Source organism: Vigna unguiculata, chromosome 3 (genome assembly GCF_037176805.1).
Source record: "Vigna unguiculata cultivar grain cowpea cultivar isolate G323 ecotype 2 chromosome 3, ASM3717680v1, whole genome shotgun sequence".
Classification (NCBI taxonomy): Eukaryota; Viridiplantae; Streptophyta; class Magnoliopsida; order Fabales; family Fabaceae; genus Vigna; species Vigna unguiculata.
In genome coordinates this window covers 56767042-56788579 of record NC_140794.1, presented here as the reverse complement: position 1 = coordinate 56788579, position 21538 = coordinate 56767042, and the positions used below count along the sequence as shown (strand labels likewise).

General features: G+C 39.4%; 3 protein-coding genes across 3 annotated transcripts; 2 read left to right on the top strand and 1 right to left on the bottom strand.

Moving 5' to 3' along the window:
- Positions 1-6747: 6747 nt before the first annotated feature.
- Positions 6748-7971, bottom strand: LOC146887964 (uncharacterized). The gene has a single exon (XM_085670477.1). The coding sequence runs from the start codon at positions 7969-7971 to the stop codon at positions 6748-6750; it is 1224 nt and encodes a 407-aa protein (XP_085526603.1).
- Positions 7972-10783: 2812 nt separating this feature from the next.
- On the top strand, positions 10784-12375 carry LOC114177582 (uncharacterized). Its single transcript, XM_028062987.2, has 2 exons — positions 10784-11101; positions 11475-12375. The coding sequence occupies exons 1-2, from the start codon at positions 10939-10941 to the stop codon at positions 12080-12082; spliced, it is 771 nt and encodes a 256-aa protein (XP_027918788.2). The 5' UTR covers positions 10784-10938; the 3' UTR covers positions 12083-12375.
- Positions 12376-18672: 6297 nt separating this feature from the next.
- LOC114179436 (plant intracellular Ras-group-related LRR protein 9-like) lies at positions 18673-21250 on the top strand. The gene is made up of 3 exons (XM_028065779.2): positions 18673-19619; positions 19786-19952; positions 20379-21250. The coding sequence occupies exons 1-3, from the start codon at positions 18783-18785 to the stop codon at positions 21010-21012; spliced, it is 1638 nt and encodes a 545-aa protein (XP_027921580.1). The 5' UTR covers positions 18673-18782; the 3' UTR covers positions 21013-21250.
- Positions 21251-21538: the final 288 nt, after the last annotated feature.

Sequence of the window (21538 nt, the reverse complement as noted above, 5' to 3'; positions counted from 1 at the left end):
GAGTAGATTAAAGGACTTCTCACATATATTGTTTCTATTGTCTCCAAACTTTAAGGATGACAAAAAAAAAATTGAAATTTTTTGAAGAAGAGAAGATAAGAGATATGAAGGGGATGTAGTGAAGGTGAATAACATGTTTTGTGTTGTGAGGGATAAATCACCCTATCCCATTCAATTTCCTTTTTTAAAAAGACCATACTTTTAGTATATATGTATATATAATTATGTTTTATTTGTTGGATCCTCGCAAAAATATCAATTAAACAATTAAAAATAGATTAGTCCCTTAGTTCCAACCTCATATGATAATTATGATAAGATAGGTAATTTGTATTCTCATTTAATTTTATCTCGTAACAAGTCCATACAATTTTATTGATTTTTCCTGATTTGATATTAATAAAAGTTTGTATATCCTATCATACATTTCATAACTTAATCATCATGTTAATCTCATCACAAAAGTATTATCTCATTAATAAATATCATCGTAACAATGGTATTTTCATCTGAATCTTTAACATTGTAATTTTCCACCAAACACACAACCGTTAAAATTATAAAATATAGGCATAACTAATATATTCATAGGTTTAATTACTCGTTTGGTTTCGTTTGGTTTTAAGTTTTGTTGAAAAATTTAAAGTTAGTCTTCATTATATTCATATATTCATAGTCTTAATTATTTGTTTGATGGAAAAGTTTTAAATCAGTCTTCACTTGAATTTTTATTTCGATTAACTCTCATTTTTTTGAGGAAATAAGTCGATTAGGTCAGTTAGTATCACACGTTAAAAACATGTCGCATATCAATTCGTAACTTTTTAAATTTTTTAAATTTCTTTTTTTCAATTTTTTTTATTTTTCACGTTACTTCTATTTTTATCACCAATTATATATGTAAGATTCAAATTCCAACATGATATATTTATATATTTTTCTTTAATTTTAAAATTTATTTTAGAGTATTGATATATGTTCTTGCCGCACTAATTCCGATTTAACACCAGGAAATGATACGACAAGTCACTCAGAAAATTCAGTATATCCTTTCCCTCTCTCGCCTAGCCCTTTATATCGTCCTGTCTTCGTCCCCTAAAGATCCCGACTAATATCCGAATTGGTTCCGAGTCCTTGGGGATCGCCTATCGCGGAGGTTTTTCCCCGGATATTCCGGGGTTGTGCTTACACGGTTTTTGACCTCTGGATGTAGTGGGAAAGAACCGTTTGATGTCCTTTCTTGGGCCGATCTACTTGGGCCCATAGATCGGATTAGACTTGGGTGCGCCAGGCCATTACACTAACCCTCCGAGCTTTCGGACAATTTTATTGGACGATAAGGTCGCCACTTTCCCCCCTGCGCGCGTGAGTCTGTCTTTTCCAGACATTTATTCTCTAACCAATAAATGAGCGCCACGTGGGCCATGTTTCTGGAAGTTTTTGTTTTTTCAATTTACTAGAAAAGCTTCAAGCCTTTTCCCTCTCAAACGACAATATCGCACGACTGTGTCCCTTCGTTTCCTCTCTTCTTCTTCTGACACTCTTCCTCTTCCAATTTGCACTTTTTGAGAGACACTGCTTGCGCTGCTACGCCCCTTCTTACCAACATTTGCGTAGCGTTTTGTTCTGCTCTTTATCAGGTATCTTGTTTCCTTCCTTATTTCTTCATTTCTCTGAGGCTTCGCTTACATTTGGGTTTGTCTGTTTCATTATTTTTTCGTATCCGCCCATGCTGGTTTTGCCTGTTTTTCGTAAGGGTGTAGTTTTCTAGGGTTGCGATGGTAGCTTTTGGTCATAGTTTTAGATTGGATGACGCTGTGTCACTATAAAAATGCTTACTTTAACCAAAATACCACTTAGTTCTAAGCCGTATTTTCGGTGGTTTCTAGAGGTGGTTTTGCCCTAGTGGGTGGTTTTCTGGTTTTGTTTTTCTGAGCGGTTTTCCGGTTGTTTCTAGTTGTGCGAGGGGACCCCTAGGTTGGAGTGCTTGATTAGAGTCTTGTCGGGGCGAACTGATGACGACCTATGACGAGTTGTATTCGTGGGCGCCTTTAGAACTCCGTCAGGAAGTGTCGAGCCTTAGCTCTGACCAAGCGATAGATCGGTTTCGCCAAGGGCAGAGGTTATGTCAGAGTAGCGAGGCAGATGTTACCGTGGTTCGCTGCGGATTAGATGAGCCTGTATGTGCCGACATAGAGGCCGATCTGGCTTCGGGGCACTTTTGTTTCTTTTATTGCACCTTATTCTCCAAGGTTGGTCTGAGATTGCCTTTGAGCTCTTTTGAGAAGACCTTGCTAACCGAGCTGAACGTAGCCCCTGCTCAACTCCACCCTAACAGTTGGGCTTTTGTCCGAGCTTTCCACATCCTCTGTACGCATTTTGGAGTGGTTCCGAGCGTGAACGTGTTCCTTTACTTTTTTGAGATGAAAAAGTCAACGAAAAAGGTGTGGTCTTCTGTGAGTGGTGTGGGGGGTAGAGGTCTTCTGACCCTGTTTCAGTCATCTTATAAGAATTTTAAAGGCTCCTTTCTAAAAGTTCAAGCGTCGCCCCAAAAACCCGACCTGCTGGAAGGTTTTCCTTTATATTGGACTCAGCAACCGAACATTGTTGGGGCGAGGCAGCTCGAAGATCTCGAGCCTCAAGAGCGAGAGCATTGCTTGCTGTTGGAGCAGTTGAAAACTGTTTTTGAAACCAAGCAAGTGTTGAGCTATGAATATCAACCAGCTAACCTCAAGCTCTACATCGGTTTGTTTCCAGATAATTGTTTTTCTTCGTCTGGTTATTGTTGACATTCTTGACTTTGCCAAATTTTTCTGCAGAGTCAAGAATGGGTATGTCTAAACAGGATTTGGTGAGGCGTCTGAAGAGCATCCGTGCACCCCTCCTGCCTCGTCCAGCCGTAGGTGAAGCTTCTACTTGAGTGGGCGAGACTCTGCGGATTCCTTCTGATGATGAAGAGACTGTTTCGGAATCTGGTCTCAAGCGTCGAAGAAGAGGATTGGTCACCCGAGCGGCTACCGAGGTTATGGCGACATCTACCCAGTCCCGACCTGAGCAGACAACCTCATCCATTGGCCCACTACACCTCGAGGGGTCAAGTAGTGGAGGTCAAAGTTTTTGGGATTCGTCCTATCAGCACATGTCGCACTCTTTAGCGCATAATGTGTTTGAAGGTGACCTGCAGTGTCTGCTGAATCAAGACTTCTCCTCAGTCCAAGAGGATATATGCGCTTTTCTTCATAAGGCCGAGGTGTCTACCATCGCTCTGTGCAAAAAGTTGAACCAAATGAGCGTGAACGAAGAGAAGAAAGCCAAAGAAGTGTCCGCTGCAAGGGTGGAAATAGCGAGGCTGAATGCCGAGCTGGCTGATTATGAGAGTTTAAAGAAGAAACTAAAGGAGGAAGAGGCAAGGTCGGCAGAGCTTGGGATCGCGCTGAAGGAGGCGATGAGGAAATCTAACGAAAGTGAGGCTCGACTTCGTCAGCTAGGAGCGGACACTGAAGAGAAGGAGAGATCCTGGCGAGAGCAGGAGGAGAAGATGGCGAATGAGGCTGCTACCACTTATGGAATAGGGTTTGAAGCTGCCTTGGAGCAAGTCCGCCTTTTATGCCCTACTGCCGATCTCTCCGGTGTGAATGTCGAGAAAGTCGTGATTGATGGGAACTTAGTGGATGATTGACCTATATCAAAAACGAACATTTGTAACTTTATGTAATGACTTTTTACCTGTTTTGATACGCTTTGGCTGCTTTTGCTGAAATATATTTCCTACTCTGCTAAGACAGTGTAACCCTCAAGTCTTAATGTCGAACGCCCTGTATTTACTTTAAACGGTTCTTCACCGCCCCTAAGCCGAGCTTAGGTAGTTGCTTTTAAGCGGCTCTTCACCGCCCCTAAGCTGAGCTTAGGTAGTTGCTTTAAGCGGCTCTTCACCGCCCCTAAGCCGAGCTTAGGTAGTTGCTTTAAGCGGCTCTTCACCGCCCCTAAGCCGAGCTTAGGTAGACAAATATACAGATAAATGGGTCAAGTGACTAGGAACAAAATACTTTTTATTTAAGGGATCTCCTGACCTCGTTAAAAAACCCTCATGTTCCTTGAAGAGGGAAAAAGAGTGTCAGGGGTACATAAAAATTAGCTAAAGAAAAAACGGAGGTTCATCGCGTTCCATGTTCGAGGAATTTCTAGCCCGTCCAACGTCTCCAGAGTGTATGCGCCATTTGCTAATACGTGCTTAATGCGGAAAGGTCCTGTCCACTTTGGAGAGAGCTTGTCCTCAATCTGCAAGGGATGTGCCCTTCTCAGGACGAGGTCGGATTTCACGAAGGAGCGGGGAACCACCTTGGTTTTGTATCTGGATTCGACTCGTCTTTTCATCGCCTCACTGGTGACTTTGGCTGCCTCTCTGGCTTCCTCAACCAAGTCCAGGTTTGCCCTCGTGCCATCCTCGGTGAGGGCGATAGAAAAGGTTCTTACTCGGAAAGAAGATTGTCCGATTTCCAAAGGAAGAACGACGTCTGTACCGTAAACCAAGCTGAAAGGAGTTTCATGTGTCGCCGACTGTGGAGTGGTATGGTAGGCTAGTAAAATCCCGGGTAATTCTTCCGGCCAGTCGGTTTTGACGGTGGTTATGCGGCGACGTAGTGCTCTCAAAATTACGCGATTCGCAGCCTTGGCTTGACCGTTGGTTTGTGGATGTTCTACCGAGGTGAACACCTGGCGTACTCCCCACTCTCTGCAGGCAGGTCGGACGACTGAGGCGGTAAACTGCGTTCCATTGTCGGAGATTAATCGGTTTGGGACGCCGAATCGACAGATGATTTTTTTCCACAAGAAGGTTTTTACCATGTTTGCTGATATGGTTGCAACCGGTTCTGCCTCGATCCATTTTGTGAAGTACTCGATGGCTACAATCAAGAACTTCCGTTGTCGGGTGGCCACTGGGAATGGTCCCAAGATGTCGATGCCCCATGTATGAAATGGCCATGGAGTACTTATTGAATGCAGCTCCTCTGGCGGGGCACGATGGATATCGGCATGTAACTGACACTGCGAACACCTTTTAACGTGCTCCTGACAATCGTTTTTAAGGGTTGGCCAATAATACCCCGCGCGTAAGACTCGGAGGGACAATGCCCTGCCCCCCACATGACTTTCGCATATGCCTTCGTGGAGCTCGGACATCAAGCGCCTGCCGTTCTCGGGTGTCACGCAGATGAGTAAAGGCCGGTTGAATCCTCTTCTGAAGAGCTTACCATCTATGAGGGTATATCTAGCGGCATTCCTTTTTATTATCTGAGCAATCATATGATCATCAGGAAGACGCCCATCTGCCAAGTATATTATGTATGGAGCCATCCAGGAGCTCGGTTGCCCCTGGCTTTCAGTTGTCATGCTAAGTGTGTAGACTTGCACATCAGACCCTACGTCTGATACCCTGGGTGTCACCAACGTTTCGCGTATCACTGATCTTTGTCGGCCGGGGCGTGAGAAACTGGCTAACTTGGATAATAGATCCGCGCGCGAGTTCTGTTCCCGCGGTACGTGCATCAACTTGAAAGAGTGAAAATGATCGGCTAGAGCTCGGACAAATTCTAGATACCGAGATAGCATAGGATCTTTCGCCTGATATTCTCCCGACACTTGCCCTGTGACCAACAGGGAATCACTTTTTGCCAAAAGGTTCTGGATTCCGAGCTCCTTGGCAAGCAGCATCCCAGCTATAAGGGCCTCGTACTCTGCTTGATTATTGCTGGCTCGGAAGGCGAAGTGTAGAGACTGTTCAATTAAAGCCCCTTGCTGATCCTCCAGGATGATACCTGCTCCACTTCCCTTGGAGTTTGTTGCTCCGTCGACCGATAGTGTCCAAGTCGCCTCTAGCTCTTATTTCTGTATTGGCGATGGTGTCAATTCGGCCAAGAAATCAGATAGAATCTGGGCTTTGATCGGGCCGCGAGGTTCAAACGAAATGTCGTACTCGGAGAGCTCAATGACCCATTTCGCGAGTCGTCTGGAGACCGCGGGCTTTTGAAGGATTTGCTTTATGGGTTGATCAGTCATTACCGAGACTGAGTGCGCTTGGAAGTAGTGGCGTAACCTGCGTGAGGAAAAGAGTACAGCCAGTGCGACCTTTTCAATCTTCTGATATCTGGCCTCAGCTCCTCGAAGTGTTTTGCTGACGAAGTAGATGGGTTTCTGGTCTCCTTCTTGGTCTTGCATCAGAGTGGCGCTTATAGCTCGATCAGTGACGGTGATGTATAGCTTCAGAGGCTTCCCATGTATGGGCCGGCATAGAATCGGCGGGCGACTTAGCTGTTCTTTGAGTTGCTGAAACGCCTTTTCGCACTCATCTGTCCACTGGAAACCCCTTCCCTTGCGTAGGCACTCAAAGTAAGAATGCCCCTGATCCCCTACTCGCGAGAGGAAACGGGACAGAGCTGCGATTCGTCCTGTAAGCCTCTGTACTTCTTTCACGTTGGTAGGACTCCTCATGTTCATGATTGCCGAACACTTATCTGGATTAGCCTCAATTCCCCTTTCGGTAAGCAGGAAACCTAGGAACTTCCCCGCCTTTACTCCAAAGATACACTTGTCTGGATTGAGTTTCAGACCATATTGGTTGATGGTGGAAAAAAGTTCCTCCAAGTCCGTCGCATGTGCTTCAGCCATACTGGATACGACCACCATGTCATCCACATATGCCTGCACCCTCTGCCTGGGTAATGGCTTGAGAATCCGATCCATTAGGCGCTAGTAAGTGGCTCTAGCATTCTTAAGGCCAAAAGGCATGACCCTATAGCAATAAGTGGCTGCTTCACCCATGAACGCTGTTTGTTCTTCGTCCCCCGGGTGCATGCCGATTTGGTTGTATCCCGAGTACGCATCCATAAAGCTTAGGAGACTGCAACCCGAGGCGTTATCGACCAACATGTCAATGTTTGGCAGGGGATAGGAGTCCTTCGGGCAAGCACTGTTTAAGTCAGAAAAGTCAACGCACATCCGCCACTTTCCATTTGATTTGCGTACCATCACTACATTTGCCAACCACTCCGGGTACTGGATTTCTCTTATATGTCCTGTCGAGAGGAGCTTCTTGGTTTCCTCCCTAACCGCGGCTAATTTTTCTGGTGCCATCTTCCTCCTGCGCTGTACTCTGGGTCTAGCATTAGGGTCGACGTTGAGTCGATGAGTGATCACGCTGGGGTCTATGCCCACCATGTCTTCCGCACACCACGCAAAAGAGCTACTGTTCTTCTGAAGAACTCCAACCAGCTCGGCTCGGGTCGTCGCATCCAAACCGCCTCCTATCTTGACCTTCTTGTCATCGTCCAAACTAATTTCCTCCACCTCTCCTACCGGTTGAGGCCTTTTGTCCTCTACGCCTACTCGGGGGTCGAAATCGGGAAAGTTCTCTCCCCGTGGACCACGTAAGGAAAGGGCATACATAGACCTTCTCACCTTCAGACTGTTCTCATAGCATTTTCTCGCCACTGTTTGGTCAACCCTCAGTGTGGCGACTCGCCCTTCATCCGTTGGAAACTTCACCTTTAGATGAGAGGTGGATACAACTGCTTCAAGTCGGTTCAGTGACGGTCGACCGAGAAGAATGTTGTAAGACGATGGTGCCTTCACGACTATATATCGCACTACGATTGTCTTTGCAGCTTTTGCATCCGAGAATGTCGTTCGCAAATCTGTGTATCCTCTGACTTCCACAGCGTCTCCCGCAAATCCGACCAGTACTCCATCGAATGGTCTGAGCTGGTCCAACGGTATCCCCAATCCGATGAATGCGTCCCAGAACAACACATCCGCCGAACTGCCCTGGTCCACCAGAACCCGGTGGACCCATCGCCCCATGGCGATGATAGAAATTACCACCGGGTCATCTTCATGCGCAACAACGTCATACCGATCTTCTTCATTGAACGAGATGGTAGGCGTGGATTTGCGTGGTAGGAGAGCTGCGGTCATTAACACACTCCGCGCATATCACTTCCTGCTAGCGGAGGTTGGTCCTCCTCCTGAGAATCCTCCTGCTATAGTGTTGAGGTCCGCAAAGATGGGTGATATGTGCTCGGATTTTTCCTTAGGTTTCTCGTCATCTCGTTTCTGCTTTCCCCCAGGGGATTCTCCTCTTAACCTGCGCAGCTGATTGGCCAAGGTGACACACTGCTCGGTGTGATGCCCATACGTCCGATGAAACTCACACCATTCTTTGATATCCCTACCGAGGATCCTGTTGGTTGGGTCCGGCCATTTAAGGTCTTTCGAGATGTTTTTGTCCGCCAAAGCTTCTGCATGAGTTTCGGTTCTCGTAGAATTTCTTTTGGCTCCCGCTCCTCGCCCGAGTCTAGAGAGCGAAGCGCTGGCGACATAAGGTGAGTATCTTTTGTCTGTTCTCTTGAAAAAAGGGGTGTCGTAGGTACGCCGAGCATCTCGCGGCTTTACATCGCCATTTTCGCGCCTTTCCTGACGACGCTTAGACCTCATTACATCCTCTGCCTCTATATGTGTGGTGGCCCGAGATCGGATCTCTGACAAAGATAAGGCGGGGATCCTCACTAGGGATTCACTGAAAGTATTGGCACGCAAACCCTTCACGAAGGCATCTACTAACAGTTCCTCGTTCGGGCTCGAGATGTTGGTAAACGCATCACAAAAACGGTTCAAGTATTCTCTCAGCGTCTCATCGGGATTCTGTCTCACGTCAAAAAGGTCAGCCATCTTGGGTAACTTGCTTCTGTTGGCAGCAAATCTCTCCACAAATGTCCGGGCGAGCACAGCGAAGGATGGAATTGAGGAACGTGGTAAACTACCGAACCATTTTAAAGTTGTGCCTGCTAGTGTTCCCACGAATACTTTACATCGCACTGCATCATTACCTCCCGAGACCAACATCTGTGCATTGAACGCCTTGAGATGTGCGTCGGGATCCGAGTTTCCCGTAAAGGAGGGAATCTTCGGAATGATGAAATGTTGGGGGACGACCTCGACCATAATAGCAGTGGAGAGTGGATAACCTTCCTCCGGCATAACGAGCTCAGTCCGCCTACCCCTTTCTTGCTCCTCTCTGATTTGCACGCGTCTCCAGAAATCGCCATTTGCTCGCTGGAAAGCATCCTGTTCTCGGATTGTCTCCTCCATCTGCCTTCTGGTCTCCGCTACCTCCCGCCGTGCCGCCATATTATCTGCGTTGACCTCTTCTGCACGCCTATGGGCCTCGTCAGCTCTGTGTCGGATGAGTTCGTTTTCCCGTCTTAATTCTATTATCTGCTGTAAGAGCTCCCTAGCGGTTGGTTCCGGAGGGGCATCCTGCGCATGATTTATTTGATAGTCAGACCCGTGTTCCGGACTTTGGACCATTTCTATCAGATCATTCTTTTTCAGGGGTCGGGGAATCTTTTTTACCTGACCCCACGGTGGGCGCCAAAATGTTCTTGCCGCACTAATTCCGATTTAACACCAGGAAATGATACGACAAGTCACTCAGAAAATTCAGTATATCCTTTCCCTCTCTCGCCTAGCCCTTTATATCGTCCTGTCTTCGTCCCCTAAAGATCCCGACTAATATCCGAATTGGTTCCGAGTCCTTGGGGATCGCCTATCGCGGAGGTTTTTCCCCGGATATTCTGGGGTTGTGCTTACACGGTTTTTGACCTCTGGATGTAGTGGGAAAGAACCGTTTGATGTCCTTTCTTGGGCCGATCTACTTGGGCCCATAGATCGGATTAGACTCGGGTGCGCCAGGCCATTACAATATCTAATAAAATAAAAAATTTCATTATTAATGGAGACATTTACATTAAATATAAGTGAAAAGTGATATCATACATTTATAAACAAAGTTATATAATGAAAGCGAAAAGGTTTACATTAAAAAAATTAATTAAAATTTAAATTAAAAATGCTTAATTAATTCAAATTCGTTTTTATATAATATATTAAGATAAAGGTATAATTATTGATTTAATCCTATAATTTTTTTGTTTGATTCAATTTGGTCTTTTTATTATTTGTTGGTTCAATTTAATTCTCCAATTATTTAAAATGGTTTATTTTGTTAAGCATCCATATATGACACGTGTCAAGCCATGAAATTTTTAATGTTTTAATTTTTTTTTCTAAAATTATATAAACTGTCATGTGTTATGTTACCATCTTGCCACGTGACAGTTTAGAGTCGTGACACATTAATGTGGTAGTAATTGTTTTCAATTTAGTATCCCTATTTTTTAAAACGATTTAATTTTTGTCCTCCCAATTTGAGACTAAATTAGTAAATAAACTTAATTACAATTTATATATACATGTTAAAATAATTTCTTTGAATTTATATATTAAATCACTACACCTAAATATTCAAATTATTTTATTTTTTACAAATGTAACAAATTTCAAATATAAAAATTTACAAAGGTAAAAATATATAAAATAAAATAATTTGAGTATTTAGTGGAGTAATTTGATGTATAAATTCAAAAAAATTATTTTAACAATTTATATAAGTTATAATTAAACTTATTTACTAATTTAGTTACAAAAAATTATACGAGTGTCACCTTTCACATGTCACCTTACTAAATTGAACCCAACAAATATCGAAGGTACCAAATTAAATCAAAAAAAAAAGGAATTAAATCGTTAATTATACCTAAAATAAAAATAAAATTAAATAAGCTTTTACTAATGTTTCAATAAAATATTATCACCATAAAATATTTTCCCCTGTCTTGCTTTTTTCCGTAGTAGATAAAAGGGAATACGCGGGTGTGCAAAAATATAAAAAGAGAAATCGTATGAACATTGGTATTTTCGATTTATTATTATTCCCTGCATCTGCCTATAAATGTGGATGAAACTCACTTACAAGAGTTTTCAGGCACCAACACTCAAACACAACCAAATTACCAAAGCTTTTCCTTCTTACAAGACTCAGCCATGGGATCTGAACTCCTGCATAACAATAACAACGGTAATGATACTATTAAGTTCCTCTGTAGCTACGGCGGCAAGATCCTTCCTCGCCGTACCGACGGCATCCTCCGATACTACGGCGGCCACACCAGAGTCCTCGCTTTCCATCCTTCCACTTCATTCTCAGGTCAGTAACTTCTAACTCGCTTCATCAATTTCATCATGCTCTTCTGTTAGTTTATTTATTGATGAAATATATTTTTTTAAAGAGTCACTTTAAATATTAAAACTCAATTTTATCACTCATATCAAATTCGAAGATAGAAAAATGTAATGTTTTTATCATGGTAATTTCGTCCCTAGAAAAAAAACTATATCTTGATTTTTTTTTTAATTTTAACATTTTAAAGATTTAAATAACAGTGAAACACATCTATTAGAATTTAAATAGTTATTTACAGTATTTTTTTATCTTTTAATACAATTTTAGTTTTGATTTCTATAAAATAATACGTTTTATTGGAGGCGCGTGTGCTTACACGTTAGTGTGTGTTTTATAGAGTTAATGACAAAGATTAACGAGCTGTGCGGTTCGCCGGCTACACTCCGGTGTCCACTGCCAAACGGGGACTTGGACACCTTGGTTTCTGTAAAAAACGACGAAGATTTGGCGAATATAATCGAGGAATACGATCGAGCTTCTTCATCCTTACCTCATCGGTTGAAGATCAGAGCCATTCTTTTGCCGATGGACAAATCCTCTCCTTCTCCATCTTCTTCGTCCAGCGCCTCTCACACTCCGCCTGGTTCGCCTCACACTTCCGCCAGTTCCCCGTCGTGTTCTGAGACTCACCGGTTCGGCTGCTGGAACTGCTCAGCAACAGCAACTGCGTATTCTAGATGGCCCCGTAACGGAGCGGTAAAATTCGGCTCACCTCACTCCTCTCCCTGTTCCCTGCCGTGCTACGCGGTGCAGCGGTTCGGTTGCAGGAATTGTTCCTCGGGTGCTTATCCTACCAGCGTCCGTATTGGAGCGGCGAAATCCGGTTCTCCTCAATCCTCCGGCGGCTCCCCGCCGTATTCCGTGGCCCACCGGTTCGGCTGCCAGGATTGCTCGCTAATTTCGTATCCAATTGGCGTCTGTAACGCGGCAGCAAAAGGATGTTAGGGTATATTGGGATGGTAGTACCAGCTTTGTGAATTTTAAAAAAACATATAAAAAATTAGCTTTTAGTTTTATAAATTAAAATGAATTTATGTATAAAGTAATAATTAAATTTTTTTGGAAACCTATATAAAAAAGCTGGTCTACTACGATACGAATTAACTTAATTTATACCAGAAAATAAATTATGTATTATTTAATAAAAAGTTGTTATACAAAACTCATCCATAGAGATTATCAATAGACGAGCAATTGCACAGAAACACAAAATTACATTACCGTGAAACTCTCTTCAATGATTATTTAATGCTACTGATCAAAGTTATTTCTGGGGAAGACTTTCAGATAGTGGACCTCGCTTCAATGATTATTTATTGCTACTGATCAAAGTTATTTTTGGAAAAAATTTTCAGATACTTATTTTGGATTTTAAATATTGTACAGAGATGTCAAAATAAGTTTTGATCCGTGAGCTAACCCGATTCATCACGGATTTGAGTCGGGTTGGGTTGAGAAAAATTCAATTTTTTCAAAAATGGGTTGAATTTAACCTGGCTCACTTAACCCACAGAAGCTAGGTTGAAGGTGGATTGATCCACTTAACCCATCAACATTTTTTTAAATTTTTTATAATAATTTTGTATTGCTCCTAATTATATAGGTTCACAATTTCATATTTACTAATGCTAGAATATTTCTCAATAATATTCGAATAGTTTGAATGTTTAATTAATTTGATTGTCGTGATATACGTTGATACTTTAATCTTTAACTATAATCTTTATAGTACATTACTCAAGCAACTGTCTTATAAATAAATTTTTCTAAATTAACATGACAAAAATGTGTAATTTTTTTTATTTAGACTTTGTTGAATAGCATGACAAAAAATGTGAAATATTAGCCATGTTTTCTTGGATTATATAAATACTTTCTTGGAAATAATTCATCATATATTGAATTGTCATCTCATTGTTGCTTAAAAAATTATTTAAATATTTGAATACTTAAAAATAAATAAATATTTTTTTTATATGGGTTGGTGAGTCAACCCACTTAACCCACCAACCCATGAGTTGAACAAGGTTGTAAAATTTTTGGCTCACCATAAAGTGAATCAGGTTGAATTCGCTCATTTTCAACCTGACTCGTGGTGAGTTAACTCGTGTGAGCCAAATTTGCTCACTTTGACATGTCTTATTATTGAAATAATTAATTTGAATTTTAAATATTGTGATAATTAGAATGACGATTAAGAATCTAAAATGTATGCATGGAGAGTTGAAAGCCAAAAACATTTGCCGGATTTTTTTTTTTCATAGAAGGCAGTGATTTGTCCAAATACCTGCATCCACTTTTCTAATACGATTATTTAAAGATTAGTGATTTATGAAATAATATTGAATGAAGTCAATATTTGGGTTAAAACAATATACATGTTTATGTTCTTTTGGTTTTACCTTTTAAATTTAATGTATATCCATTATAAAAAATTTTTGGCATGTTTTGCTTCATTTATAGTTGATATTACTTTTATTCATATTAGTTTGTGTATATGTGCAATGCACGATATATATATCTGTTTTAAAAAAATGTAACATGTTTAAAAATAACCATTACACATTACTTGTAATTGAATTTTTCAAATAAATATCTAGAAGTTATTGTAAAGCGAAAGTTGAAACACTTATTTCATTTCAGCTTACCATGAAGTTTATAAAATTGCATTTCATGTAATAAAGATATATAAAATTAGATTGTGTAAAAACAAAATAGGAAATGAATAAATAAATTACAAATACAATAAAAGTTATACCTGTTCTGGGTTATCAAAAGTTATAGAATATAGTACAAAAGATTTGTTGGGATTGTACATCTCATATATATAGTTACAGTTATCGAGAGAGACTGCGGTTATATATATATATATATATATATATTGTTTAATTTTGTCTATTTTATTCAATGTGAGATTTTTTGACTCATATGGTCTTACACATATAAGGTATTTGACACCATTTTTACCCAAAACCTTAAAACAGTGATGTTATGAGTTTTTAGTTTTTATTCTTATATAGTGTTTAACTTTGTTTATTCTATCTGATGTGAAACTTTTTTACTCATACTTGGACTATTCCCAACAAGATTATGAAAGATTTTGAAATATTTATTTGTAAACAACGATTTTAGTTGTACTTCATACATATTAATAATCATCTAAGATGAGTATTTTCAACAAATAGTTGACCATGTGTAAAAACTAAACATGGATACAATCTAACTTTTGAAAGAGATTCACCTTGACTCTTATTGATTATCATGACAAAACATATACATAAATAGCTTTTAACCCATGTTTTGACATGTTATAACAATGACAAAAATAATTGTTGGGCTGATGAAAATAACATGTCTTGAAAAATCCCATATCACCTAGGACAACCAAGGAAGTGGGTGTCAGTGATGTTCCTTGCCCCAAGTCAAAGAAACTTCAATCTTATATTTGACTCTTCTTATTTCTTAATACTCGTGTAATAAGAGCGTTGTGAGGTTTAGGTTAAATTATTGCTTTGGAGAGTGTGGGTGTACTCAGGTCCAAAGGGCATGGGTGTGTTGTGTATGTGTTTTCTTATGTTTATTTTATTTCTCTAATAATAAAGTGATTCTCAGGGGATTTTTCCCAACAGTGATTGTTGCATGTAGCATCAATTATCCTGTGGCAGAGGTCAAGTGGGCCGAGTCATAAGAGTTACGCCCTGACTAATAGTTATAGTTTTTTGTCTAGTGGTAAGCACTCGATCTTAACAATTGGTATTAGAGTCAAGGTCACGAGTTCGATTCCTAGTGGACAATTGTTAAGGGGGAGATTATTGCAGGTTGCACAATTGTCTCGTGGCAGAGGCCAGGTGGGCCAAGTCACAATCCAAGTGGGATTCCTAGTAGGACAATTGTTGAGGGGGATATTGTTGCATGTGGGATCAAATCCCGTGAAGGAGGTCAAGTGGGTCAAGTCATAATCGAATCGTGGCGCTTGGACAGTGTTTCACTCTTAAGTAAAAAGAGTTGCACCCTGACTAATAGTTATAGCTTTTGGCCTAGTGGTAAGCACTCATCCTAACAATAACATCTTTTCCCAGATCATTAACTTGCAACTAGGGATGTCAACGGGGCGGGTAGGATACGAGTAGTAGCTCCCACGTACCCTACCCATTGGATAAATATCTGCCCCGTACCTGTATCCATATCCGTCGGGTATCCGTTATGCGAGTACCCGTATATTTTTTTTTTCATATCTGTGGGTATCTATGGGTACTCGCGGATATTTACAAAATTATTTAAAAATAAATATTTAATCATAAATTCAAATAAAATAAAATAAAATACATCACTGTCATAAATTTTAAATAAAGTTCAAACAAACTCAAGTCCATACAAGATTAATAATTATAAAAATAAATATAAAATGTCGTTCAATACAATGGAAATTATTTAATTAGTTTTTTTATCAACAAGTCCACTTTCTCCCATTGATTCCTAAGAAATAATAAAATAATAAACCTCAATTACCACGTGTCAAGTATTCTTAATTTGATTCCATGATTTGATAACAAGCATACCATAAATGTCACTGTCTATATAGGGTTTGATGTATATGCGCAATTTCAAAGAAGGGAAAAAGAATAATGTCAAGGGGTGTACTTGGAAGACGACAACGTACCAATACTTGAAACTGAAAAAATGAAGACAGAAGATAAGATGTGTAACTTATAAAATATTAGCTCATAATGTTTTTTACTAATATATATATATATATATATATATATATATATATATAAGGATATTTTTGTGAATTAAAGTTTAACGGGTATGGGTATCCACGGGTATGGATACTATGATATCCGTACCCGCCCCGTTAACATGCGGGTATCAAAAATACTTGTACCCACGGGTAGCGGGTATCCATTTTTAATATCTGTTTCCTACCCATTGCGAGTTTTATCCGCGGATACCCACGGGTATGGATATTTTTGACATCCCTACTTGCAACCTTAGCTTATTACAAAGACCATTGACTTGATCAATATTTCTTTTAAAAAAATTATTTAATTTGAATCATATTCTCACACTCCCTACTATATTCATATATATCATACATAGATTTCGAAACTCTCTTACTACTTGAGCGCGTCGGTCGGAAATCTTTTGCAGGTAGATTTTTTCTCTAGACAAGGTAAAGAAACAAAACAAAATTTATTATTTAATAAAAAATATAAATATTTGTTAACATTAAATATCTTCTATTTAATAATTCATAATCATTTATGGATTAAAATTTAACATTAAAACATTAAATACATGTATTAGCAATGGTTTTTAAGTGAGAGTGTTGAGAGCAATGGTTGAGAGAGTAAGAGGTAAAAACATTAAAAATAAAGCAAGACATATTTAATGTGATAATAAAAAGGTTTTACAACCATCTACTATTTGAGTTTGTTGTTTTAACTTATTTTAATTTATGTATTAGAAAGACAATATCATAAACTCTTTAGTTTATAAATTTGAAATTGATAAACTGTTTTATTGGATTATAAATGTTTAGTAAAGATTAATTAATGAAATAAAGTAATATAAACCATATAAATACATGGTTTTATTATATGTGATACAACTTTTTTTATTTTACTATTATAGAATTATAATTTTATTTGGCAACAAGCTTAGTAGCCATCTTGATCTAGTTTAGATTGTCTAATCACAAGCAAAAAAAAAAAATTAAAATTTTTTATACGATGACAAATGATTGATGAACTTTAAAGTGTTAAAACAGTTAAAATGTTAAAGTTTACAATAATGTCTAACATGACCTTATTGTTGGGTTTATGTATTTTTTTCATATGAAGGTTATAGTCATTGAGAGATTTTGATTATATATGACATTGATCTTACACATATAAAGTATTTGACACGGATTATGGGTCTTCACTCTTATATAGTGTGAACCTGACTCTATATATATAATATTGGTATTACTCATATAAGGCATTTGACACCACTTGTAACCCAAAACCTACCTTAAAGTAATGAGATTATGAGTCTTTATTTTTATATACTGTTTAACTTTGTTTATTCTATCCAATGTGAAATTTTAACTCATACTTGAAGTATTCCTAACACGAATTAATATTTCTTAAAACATAATAGGCATATTATTACTTAAATAGTTTACTTATTGAAACTAATTACTTATTCAAACTTATCAATTATGATTGTCTTATAAAGATGTAAAATTAAAATATAGAATATTACTTATTGAAACCTATGAATTAGTAAAGATAGACATTACAAAATATATAGCTTTTGTAAATACTCCAAAATTTTAAATTACATTTTTAACAAAAGCTATATATTTAGTAATGTAAAATATACGACATGAATATAAAAACTATAAGTAATGTAAATAAACACAACACTGAAATATGACATACTTGAGTTGTTTATCCACCACGCAAATGTACTTTTCCCAAAAATTGGGAAATTATTAAAAGCATTAAAAAAAAACAAATATTTATAAATGAAGAAAAACTCTGATCTCCTTGCTGGCTCTTTTTCTAGCAATTCGGTCACCTTCCTTCACAGTCTATGGACAACACAAATTTTTTCATCTGCTATCGATTTTCACCGAGTTTTGGGAGAAATTCTTCCATTTGATTTTTGGGACCATAAAAATAGACATTTTTCAGTTTGCCTTTTCGAAAACAGTTGGCGAGATCTAAGACAAATCCTACAAAAAAAGTATTATCATTGTCATTGTTTCAATTTCCTCAAAAGAGATGATATTTATGTAGAATTTTTTCCTTGCCTAATTTGAAATAATTATGTACAGAATTTGAAATAATATTCATTAACTAAGGTAGTGAGTGATATTTGTGTATATTTTTTCCCTCGCCTCCAACTCATGTGTCTACACTAAAAGGGTGGCTTAATTTCCTCTTTGGTTTTAGAAAAATTATATGCAAACAGCTACGGTTTTAATAGCAATTGCAAGAGTGAAATTGTGGAGAAAACTTCAAAGCCATTGGCCCATTGGGCCGTCCAAAAATAATTAGTGAAAGTAAGAAAAAACAAAAACACTACATATATGTTAGCATAATACTACTAAACTAATTATATGCTACGTGAAAGTGGTCTCACATTCCGCAGTTTCTCTTCTGCAACATTTAAAACAAATTTATTTCATTATTTTGCTTGGAAAGACAAAAAAAAATGAAAGTAAGAATAAAGGAGGTGAAGATTAATTGTTTTGATGAATGAAAATAAATAATATAAAAATTAGTATATAAAAGTTAAATTATGTATATTTTCTTCTTGAAGTAAAACTATTTATTATTTTAAAACATTTCTTTAAAATAAAATAATTTCTCTCTTGTTTCACTTCACGTTAGAAGACAAAATATATTTTTGAAAAGTTGTCCAAAAATAGGTTCTCTTATTTTTGTTTTTGTTCACGTCTCATCGCTCTCCTTCCTATTTAGTTGTACAGGAATTTGAGCAAAAGAAATAGAGGAAGTGATTTTGTCCCACACATTCAAAGAAAATAACTAACTAACTAACTACCTGAATCCCAGGTGTGGAGGTTGATCTATATAACGAAGCCATATCACATTGATTCACATTTTGGTTTGTTAGTTGCTACCTCACAACCATGCAGGCCACCACCATGGATCCCCACCCAGGAAGCTTCCCCGTTCTCTCCTACGTCATGTCCCGTCTCCCTTCCTTCGGCCCCAGAACCCCAGCCTCCGCTTCTGCCTCCGCCGCCTCTGCCTCCGCCTCCGCCTCCGCCTCCACCCCCGCCTCCGCCTCCGCCTCCACTTCCCATTCCCATCAAGTCGACATCGAACAGCCACCTCCCCCCGATGCTTCCTCTTCCTCCATCGTGGGCCAAATGCCCAATCTAGCCAACCCGGAAATGCTGGCCTCCATGACCCGCGCCATCTCCGACGTTGCCCAGGCCCGATCCGTCTTCAAGGTCATGGGGCCCCGGCCCACCCACGAGGAGGTCGACGAGGCCAAGGCTAAGCTAGCGGACCTGGAAGCCCACCTGTCCCGCCAACTGGAAGAGATCGTGGGCCTGCCCAGGCCCCCGGAGATCGACGAGGCCCGCTGGACTGCCCACATCTCGGAGAAGGAGAAGGTCATCAAGGAATCCACGGAGAAAGAGAAGCGCATTTTGAAGTCCATCATTCAGCTCGACAACATGCACGACGCCTACGGGAAGCTCCTGAAGGACGCCGAGAAGCGCTTGGTCAAGATTTACGAGAACGACGGCGCCGACTACGACAACGTCAACAACGAAAACGACGAGGACGACGAGGACAGTGTCCAAGTGAAAGAACAGGTTGAGGGGATTTTGAAAGAGGCCTACGGAAAAGGGGTGGAGCGAATCGCTCTCTCCGGTAAGCGCCTCAGGTACCTGCCTGAAGCATTTGGCCACATTCCTGCATTGGTCGTCCTCGACGTCTCCACCAATCAACTTTCGGTAATTCCGCCCCATTTTTTCCTCCATCCCTTTTCAATTCTTTATCTCCTCATAAATCCACACTCCTCCTCCTTTACGTAGCTTCTACTCTTTCGCCTTTTTTTTTTTTTTTATTTAACGCACATATATATATGTACGTGTTCCACAATTCTTTGCTGCACAATAGGCGATTCCTGATTCCATATGTGGATTGGAAAGTCTCGAGGAGCTTAATCTCTCTTCCAATGCTTTGGAGTCTCTGCCAGAGTCAATTGGCTTGTTGCAGAAGTTGAAGATCCTCAATGTCTCCGGAAACAAGCTGACTGCTCTTCCTGATTCCATTAGTAAGTGCAGGTAATGCAAGAAAGAACTCCATTTTACATTTTTTTTGTACACAGTATCAACTAACGTAACTTGTACACTGTTTACTTACTCTTGTTTCCTGTGTGTCAAGTTGGTTAATAACTCTGGTTTAGTTTGATGACTTCCTCGTAAAATTTATGTCCGACACCATGGCAACTCTGAAGTGATGATTGTGTATATTTTGAAAGCTATACTTGTTACACATGCAACATATCAAGGGCAAAACATGTTAAGGAAAGTCTTAACATCGTTTGTGGCTAAATTATATCATTTATGCATCTTGTCAATTTTTAAACTTCTTCCTGTATTTTGGAGAATATCTCAGTTTGCAACCGTATTTTTTGTTTATGCACATGCGTCGATACTAAGAATGCTTTTTCTATGATTGATGGAGCCATCTTTATATTAAATGATCAGTTCATTGGTGGAGCTAGATGCAAGCTTTAACAGCCTGTCGTATTTGCCAACAAACATTGGATTTGAGATGCATAATTTACAGAAGCTTATGATTCAGTTGAACAAGATTCGATCTCTTCCCTCATCAGTTTGTGAGATGAAATCCCTGCGCTATCTGGATGCTCACTTTAACGAGCTGCGCGGGCTTCCTGTTGCGATTGGGAAATTGAGTAATCTTCAAGTTATAAACCTGAGCAGTAACTTCAGTGACCTCAAAGAACTTCCAGAGACCTTTGGTGATTTGATCAACCTCAGGGAGTTGGATCTGAGCAACAACCAAATTCATGCACTTCCTGATTCTTTTGGTCGCCTTCATAACTTGACCAAGCTAAACTTGGAACAGAATCCTGTTGAAGTGCCACCTATGTATGTGGTGGAGGAAGGGCTCCAAGCCATAAAGTGCTTCATGTCTCAGAGATGGATTGAGATATTGGAGGAGGAAGAAAAGAAAACCACCCAGGAAGTGCAAGAACACGGAGAAAATGGGTGGTTAACGCGAAGCACCTCTTGGCTGAAGAATGTTTCTGAAAATGTATCTGAGATGATTATGTCCCCCAAAACTCCCAGAGAAGCGTATCTTAATCAGCAGCTATGAGCTTATGGCCGGGGACTTTGTTTGATGCTTATTGTGAGATGAAGATCATAACATACACACCTACTATCTGCTTCCATTTGGTTATTCCCAGCTCATCAGTCTTCTTTGGTTGATGCATGCTACAGCATAGCATCTTTCGGAGGCTGCAAGTTAACAACATTTCCTTTTTTTCGCAATTAAGAATAGTTTTGCTTACAGGCAATTGGTAAACTAAACAGAATTTACTATTTTCTATTACTTTTTTTCCCTCAACCCTCTGGTTGTTTTGTACCGTTTTTAATCCGAATAAACTCCAAATTGAAAAACATTCTCTACGTTTCATCTGCCGTTTTAGTTGCAGCAGATACTCTTTTCGACACTTCCTTTATAGTAAGGTGAATTTCAAGAAAATCCCATAGCCATATAATTTTCATTCAATAATAACAGAATAGTATTTTAAAGACTTAAATATATATTAGGTCTCTATTTTTGTTGTTTTTATTCAATTTGGTCTTTATTTTCATTTTATGTTCAATTAGATTATCAT

Coding starts and splice junctions, on each gene's coding strand:
- LOC114177582 (XM_028062987.2), top strand. CDS start 10,939: ATGGGATCTGAACTCCTGCATAACAATAACAACGGTAATGATACTATT. Junction 11,102..11,474: donor TCCTTCCACTTCATTCTCAG/GTCAGTAACTTC, acceptor TGTGTTTTATAG/AGTTAATGACAAAGATTAAC.
- LOC114179436 (XM_028065779.2), top strand. CDS start 18,783: ATGCAGGCCACCACCATGGATCCCCACCCAGGAAGCTTCCCCGTTCTC. Junction 19,620..19,785: donor TCTCCACCAATCAACTTTCG/GTAATTCCGCCC, acceptor GCTGCACAATAG/GCGATTCCTGATTCCATATG. Junction 19,953..20,378: donor GATTCCATTAGTAAGTGCAG/GTAATGCAAGAA, acceptor TTAAATGATCAG/TTCATTGGTGGAGCTAGATG.
- LOC146887964 (XM_085670477.1), bottom strand. CDS start 7,971: ATGACCGCAGCTCTCCTACCACGCAAATCCACGCCTACCATCTCGTTC.